At 33.5% G+C, this 7,386-nt stretch overlaps 1 protein-coding gene across 1 annotated transcript in view; it reads left to right on the top strand.

Annotated features, from left to right (window-relative positions):
• Positions 1-1,851: 1,851 nt before the first annotated feature.
• LOC110019995 (protein COFACTOR ASSEMBLY OF COMPLEX C SUBUNIT B CCB4, chloroplastic) overlaps positions 1,852-7,386 on the top strand; it is a 10,635-nt gene continuing 5,100 nt past the window's right edge. The window contains exons 1-5 of the mRNA XM_020717931.1: positions 1,852-2,267; positions 5,777-5,876; positions 5,974-6,047; positions 6,227-6,411; positions 6,502-6,582. Coding sequence (XP_020573590.1) covers positions 1,948-2,267; positions 5,777-5,876; positions 5,974-6,047; positions 6,227-6,411; positions 6,502-6,582 — 760 coding nt within the window. The 5' untranslated portion in view covers positions 1,852-1,947. The remainder of the gene's footprint in view (positions 2,268-5,776; positions 5,877-5,973; positions 6,048-6,226; positions 6,412-6,501; positions 6,583-7,386) is intronic.

Here is a 7,386-nt window from a genome sequence, read left to right as displayed (position 1 = left end):
ACTATGTCCCATCCCATGCGAGGAGGAAGACGATTGCTGCAGCCAATATTGTGAAGTTATCTGAAACAAGGAATTAGTGCACAAGACTTTAAATAAATGTACAATCATAGTATCAAGTACGATCTACAAACTACTAGAACTGAAACACAGAGCTACACAATAAACGAGAAGAGAGAACTGTAAAGTGCAATATACAAACTATCACAACTTAAAATATAAGTAAGAGCCTCAAATGAAAGTATGGGCAAAATATAAAGTGCAATCTACAAATTACTGAAACTAAAAACATAAATCTACACAGCAAAAATCTGGTGAGACTGTAAATAACAATCGATAAAACACCACCACTGAAAATATAAATAAAAGCATTAGATGAAAGTATGAAAAAAATATAAAGTGCAATATACAGACAACAACAACAACAACAACAACAACAACAAACATTTATCCCACTAAGTGGGGTCGGCTACATGAATTCTTTTTCCACATTGTGTATTATTGAGTGTCATATTTTCATTTAATTCTAAAAAAATAAGATCATTTGTTATAAATCTTTTTAGGTCTACCTCTACCTTAGTCTTTTTATGTCTCCTTCTACCTTTCTTAACATAAGTTGAATCTAAAGCATTTACTCTTCTAACCATATTATTTGAGGATCAATGTTTAATGTGACCAAACCATCAAAAGTAACTCTCTAATCTTGTCTGCCACTAGAGCTACACGAACTTTTCACGGATACATTCATTGCGTATTTTGTCTCTAAATGTCAAGCCACTCATCCACCTAAGCATTCTCATGATCTCAACAACACTTAACTTAGTTTTCTGCTTCTCTTTTAAAGACCAACATTCTCTGTCATAAAAGAATTGCAGGTCTCACCAACATCTTATAAAAAATTCCTTTAAGTTTAAGCGGTACAATCTACAAACTACGTGAACTGAAAATAAAAATTTATAAAGTAAATATAAAGTAAAACTAAGCTTACAAAATTAAGCTAATTTAAATCAAGTAATTCTAAAATCAAATCTATCAGAATATTTGGAGTAATTTACACATCTTAACCAATCTTGTCTGATGAGTCGCAAGAAGATGTACTTAAAATTTTCTCGTTCAAAGCATCGCTAAAGCCATACTCATTGAGATTTATTTCTTCGGGTTCACCACTAGCAACCTCAAAATTTAGCTCTTCATGAATAGAATCGAGTGAAATACATAAATCTGTCATTTTTATTTCTTTATGAGCAAGTTCAATAGCATTTTGATTATCAACAGTCACTTTATGTTTACTTATTATGAATACTGCCCAATCAACTTTATCTCTTGATCCATGAAGTTCTCGAAGATAATATACACGACCCGTTTGTCTAGCTAATTAAAAATAGAAAATTTATTATGAATTTTAATATCTAACATTTAAATTTCAGTTTTTACGTACATACTGTCTTATTTTTGCATGAAAAATTGTATTTCAACACTTTAAAAATAAAAAATAACTATATTTTTAATATGATAAAAATGATTTTAGTAGTATAAATATAAATTATAAAACCTAAATATTAGATTTGTAAATGCATATAAATTGGATGACATATATGTAAATACCTCGTACAAAAAAAAAATTATTTTAGGTAGGAGTTAAGCCATCTTGTTTCGATTTCGACCCAGATCGATTTGATTTCGAGCTGGAACACATCCACATGATTCAAATATGAGCCAGCTCGATTCGATTTCAAGCACGATCAAACTCAATTCAATTTCGACTCAAACTGGCTCGAAATTGAACATTACAAATCACAAACCGACTAAGATTCAAATTCAATTCATTCGAATTGATTTTGAAATTTGGCCCGACTAAAAAATAGGATTAAAAAAAAAAATTGGAGTATAAATTCCAAGAATGGCAATACTCGTAATTTTTAATTGGAATTGTTACAGAGCTACTGATCTATGGAAGCGGGACTGCTTCCCCTTATCTCTACTCTCTCTTCCTCGTGGAGCTGCCCTCCTACGCGCCATCAATCCCGTTTCCTCTCAAAATTTCGCTCCGTTCAATTCGTATCTTCGTTATCTCCTCCTCCTCCTCCTCCTCCAGCGTCTTCCGGGGCTTTTAAGGTGCCGATGCCTCGCCGGAATCCGATCGCCGAATGGGTTTTCGGCAACGATGGGGTGGCCCGGATTGTTCCCATCTTCACCGGAGGGACCTCTCTGATCTTGGTGCTTCTCAACCGAACCTTTTCTGGCATTGCCCCCGTGGCCGATGCGTCGAGGTCTTCTTTTTCTTCTAAACAATCCCCTAATCGTTTGTTCTGTTTACAATGCTGTTTTGCTCCTTTTCTTTCGACGCCCAAATCATGGCTCAAACTGTGCCTCTTCTTTTTAATGTTTTTTGGTCTTTAGAGGGCCGAACAAATCGGATTTAGTTACAAAATGGAACTGACTGCTGGCAATTGTTTTTGTCTCTTTATTTTCTTTCTGATGCTCTTTTACTTCGTTTCTTTTGTTGTTCCAAGGTTTACTGCTCTTTGCTCTTACTTTTTAGGGAATGTGAACTGTTTTTCATGATATTCTTTCTGATGCATAAACAACAGTTTGAGTGTACAGAAACAAAAAAGCCAACAAAACCAAAACTTTATTACCCTATTCAAATGATAGGACAATTACCTAATTTAACTGCACAAGAAAATTACTAAACCAATTCTGCCAGCAAACCTTGAAAATGCCCAATTCCATAATCAAGAATATATTATATATATATATATAATGATGGACCATAGGCTATGATATGAGCCCCATCCAATCTCATATGCCTTACCACTTGACTGATCTGCACACCAGCGGGATCGAACCCCCAACCCCAGGGGACTTTGGACTGACATAGCAGATGCCAACCAAAGAGTTGGGGAACGCAACACACACACACACACACATACCTTGGGAAGTAGAATATTCATGATGAAAACATGGCTTCAAAACTCTTTCCTGCCCTACATTGGATAATAAATCCAAACTAAAGAAACCACTAAGAAATCTGACTTATTCAGAGATGAATGGATCATATATAAATGATGTGAATGATGTCATGCATAGGATGTCAATCTGACTTATTCAGAGAGAAATATAAATGATGTGAATGATGTCATGCATAGGATGTTCGTAGGTCTTGAACCCATGAGTATCTTGAAGGAGAAGTGGTTGATTAATTACACCTAGATTTACGACCGATAAAGCATTCATAGTAAAAAAAACTGAATGGATAAATATTATAAATATTTATGAAGTTTTAAATGAATTATTAAAACACATTTTTAATTGTTTGTTTGGTAAAAAATTAGATAGAATTACTGTCCTGGATTAAAAAAATAATTAATAGCTTGGATTTTCTCTTGGTAAAATCTTAAGCGGCCTTTTTAAATTGGTATAGATTATATTCTTTAGGAGGTGTTCCCATTATGTTTTTATAATATAATTATTTATTGTTATATTTCTTCTAAATTTGCATGACATTAGTTTAAACATTTTATTTCCCAACAATCACTTTCATATAACATAGTTTGTCTAATTATAATTTTGTCGAATTTACCTAGGAGTCTTTGCTAACCTAAATTTATTTACCAGAGAAATTTTAGGGGCGATTACCTTTGAATTTATGATAGCAGGAGGTGGATACTGTATAAACATGTATTAGGGAAGAGTAGCACCAATGATTTAATACAAACCTAAATTTTGCTGAATATTTAAGGATTAACATGGTTAAAGATTTTTCAAAAGACATATCAAAGGAGTTGGGAATAATTCAAATTCATGTTACTTCGCAATTTTACATTTGTGTTTGGTTTCAATGTAATTGTATTCACCTACCCAATTTTTTTCATTGAAAATTTCCTAAGCCTTAATGAAAAATGAGAAAAAAAACTTTTAGGATCTTCATTGTAACTCGTATGTCCTTTCCTAGCAAGAAATAAACATACAATTTCCTATTTCTCTCAGTTTTTTGTTCGCCACATAAGTAGGTGAAAATTGATTTTAAAACAGTGGCTAAGTGAAACTGAATTTAAAAGCAATACAACTCTTGATGAGAATGAATGGAAAATAGTAAAGCTAACCTCAAAAAATTAGGACGTGATGGCTGCTGCTACTAATGATGATATCTTTCTGCTGATAGGTTCTCATTAAAGAATTATTAATACTTGATGTAACTGGTATCATCTGCTAAAGTGTCAATCCGGAGTTGTATCTTTAGTTCTGTTTGGAAACTTTACTCTTTAGATGCATCCTTTTGTAGAATTTTTTTGGCTAGTTTAATTTTCTTAGACCATTTTTATTGTTTGACCATGTATTATTTATGTGTATGCTAGTAGAGGATCTATTTTATCTATGAATAATGATGATATAATTCTAGACTTAAGGTTGAATGATTAAAATTGAAAAGTGTTTCAAGTGTATTATATGATCAAAGGATATCATAATGCCTTAGCATAAATTATATAAAAGACAATTAGAATGATGATGTCCTATGGAATTGAGTGGTGGACAATGAAAAAAGCCTTGCTTTTTAAGTGGTTATGATAGAAATGAGAGCATTAAGTTGGATGTGCAACAAAACTAGGAGGGATAAATTATGAAATGGTTATAATAAAAAGCATGGCTGGATTGATAAATTCCAAGGATAAAGTAATTGAAAATAAATTTAGGTAGTTTGTATAGTACAATGAAGGATAGCAAATGCATCCATTAGAGAAGTATGCAAAATTATCTAAAAAAATTCCGAAGGTGAAGAGGTATAGTTAAGACAACATGGATAGGAGGTATTCAAATGTTTTATGAAGAATATAGTTAACACCTCATGTAGAACTCAAAAAAATGAATGAAAAACAGGGATTCATGAAGCCGGCCCCAAATAGTTGGGATAAGACTAATGGTGATGATGGAAATGTTTGCCAACAAAGTGTTTCAAATTTAATCACATATGATCAGGAATTGCTTATGTAGGGGAATTGGTTCTGAATGAAAATATTCAATTCAAAATATCATGTCTCATTCCTCACCACCACCCATGTCTTTACTTCAGTTTCTGGTATTCACATCTATTATAACAGTGATGATATAATATGAGCTGCGGTACTTATGTCAGTTTAATGTTCTTTGAAGATGAAAATATTACCTCTCTTATAGTTGCTGAGGCTAATAGGTTATAACTACTTTTAACATAATTGCAAATACATTCATGATATATTGAACCTTCACCACTAATCCCCTCCTTATTTGGCTACACATCCTGTGCTGAAACCTAAACAAGAAATTGTAGGGTTCTACTGAAAGCAGATGGGGTGAGTATGCAAATGGAAAGATCTTATTGTCACTTATAATTTATGTTTGAGCTATGTGTATAAAAGTTAATAAAACAATAAACAGAAGAGGTTGAATGGTGTGTATAATTTTAGCACATCTGCCAAACCTTACCATTTTAGTCAACATGCTAATGTATGATATTGAGTTATTTTGATTATACGATACCAAAAAAATACGAAAAAGGCTTGCAGGGTAATAAAGCCTTTATGTGTGCTCCTCTTAAGATTCACTACGTCTAAGTTGTCTCTTAAATGATTTTATTCCTATTGCTCAACTGCATTCACAATGTTGGTAATTTATTTTTTGCACTTAATGATTTTCTGCTCAAGGATTTTTTATTAAAAATGGAATATAATTTAATTTTCTTACATAACTAACCATTGCAATATACTGAATACAAATTGATATGGGCACCTATTATCTACAGTTCACAATCGAGGGCAGATATACTGACCCTTGCTCTGGCAGTAACCAATCTTCTTACTGGACTTGTTTGGTTGTCAATCCAACCAAAAAATATTTCTTCGGTGAGGACTTTGTAGGATCCATTTGCTTTGGTGTGAGAGTTGGAGATAGAACATGAAAAGGAGGCTCATTGATTTCTAAATTTCCATTGATGAGCAGGTTGCTCCTCATGGTATAGAATGCAGATGGATTGATTCTGCTCTTCCTGAATGTTCAGCTACTGAGTTGTTATGGTAACATTTAGAGAAGAAAATTTTAAGGTCCTTATGATTTTTTTATTTGAGATGATTTTTTTCTTTAATTGTTTGGGTTGTCCATTCTATTTTTCTTAATATAGCAAATTGAATATATAAAAAATAAGAAGCATCTTGTCTCATGTAATCTGGTTGACAAAATGATGCTCTGCAATTAGGGCATGGGAATCTCTATCAACTGCAACATGTTGCAGATCTTTCGTTGTTGTGCATGGTGGAAATTGTTTGCTCCAAGTAGGTGTTGCAGCAGAACCTTCAACTGAAAATGGTGGTGTATCAACCATTGACGTACCTAGGTTGACTCAGGGGTCACTTTATAGAACTGTCGTGGAATCAGGAAAGCGTATGCACTTTTCTCCTGATTTTTTTTTTTGTTATTTCACGTTTTTATCTACAAATTTTCTCCATCTTACTTGGTGGCTATACTCTGCAGAAAGCTATTTGGCCAACCTTTCTCTCTATCCTGGGAGAACAGAACTACCCTTCTTACCATCAAACACACAGGTTAATATAAGTACTTATTTGTAAATGAAAGCATTTGTCCCAGTTCGTAATTGCTAGATGTAAAAATGCACCTTGAAAATGTTTGATTCTGTTTCTAGTTTTGTGATGTATGCTAAGAAAACGCTAGTTAAAGTCTGGGATACTTAAGATGCATTAGAATGATCCTGGATTCAACATATATAATCTTTGTAGACATGTTGACCTTTGAGATTGCGAGCCATCTCTACCTACAGTGTGGCTGCGATATAATTCAGAATTGGGTAGTTTGATTTTTATTTTTTTGTGAACATGCTGTTGAAATAGAAGCACATAAATTGCTTCATGAAGAGTAGCAGATTTTCTGATGCAAAATCATTAAAGGTCATTGGGTGTCTGTGGTGACAGCTTAGGGCTCCTATTACTGGTCGCTCTGTTACAACTTGAGATCAGCTTATGTGTAAATTGATCAACTTTAGTTCCTAGTTGTAACAGCACGTTTCTCTTATATTATTATCACATAAATAATATATATCTAACGGATCTTTGTTTAAAAAATCACTTAATCAAATTTTCCACCTTTGTTGTTCTTGTTATGGTATGACTCATATATCATATCGGGACAGACGCTGGATCGAAGCGGAGCGGAGGGGAAGAATCTGTCCAAATTGGGAAGTTACGTGGGTTGGGGTGCGGGGGCAAAGCCCCACGGTATGGTACAGGGGTAATGTTGTAATTACATGTTGTGCCTAGGTTTACTCCTGGGGTTATAAATAGGCCTGTTAGTAATCCAAGGAGGTATCCCTCTATTCTGTAAACCCTTTTCTGATTATTGAAA

The sequence above is a fragment of the Phalaenopsis equestris genome, unplaced genomic scaffold, assembly GCF_001263595.1.
Source record: "Phalaenopsis equestris unplaced genomic scaffold, ASM126359v1 Scaffold000002, whole genome shotgun sequence".
Taxonomy (NCBI): domain Eukaryota; kingdom Viridiplantae; phylum Streptophyta; class Magnoliopsida; order Asparagales; family Orchidaceae; genus Phalaenopsis; species Phalaenopsis equestris.
Note: the sequence above shows the minus strand (reverse complement) of the source record. Positions and strands in the feature narration are given on the sequence as shown.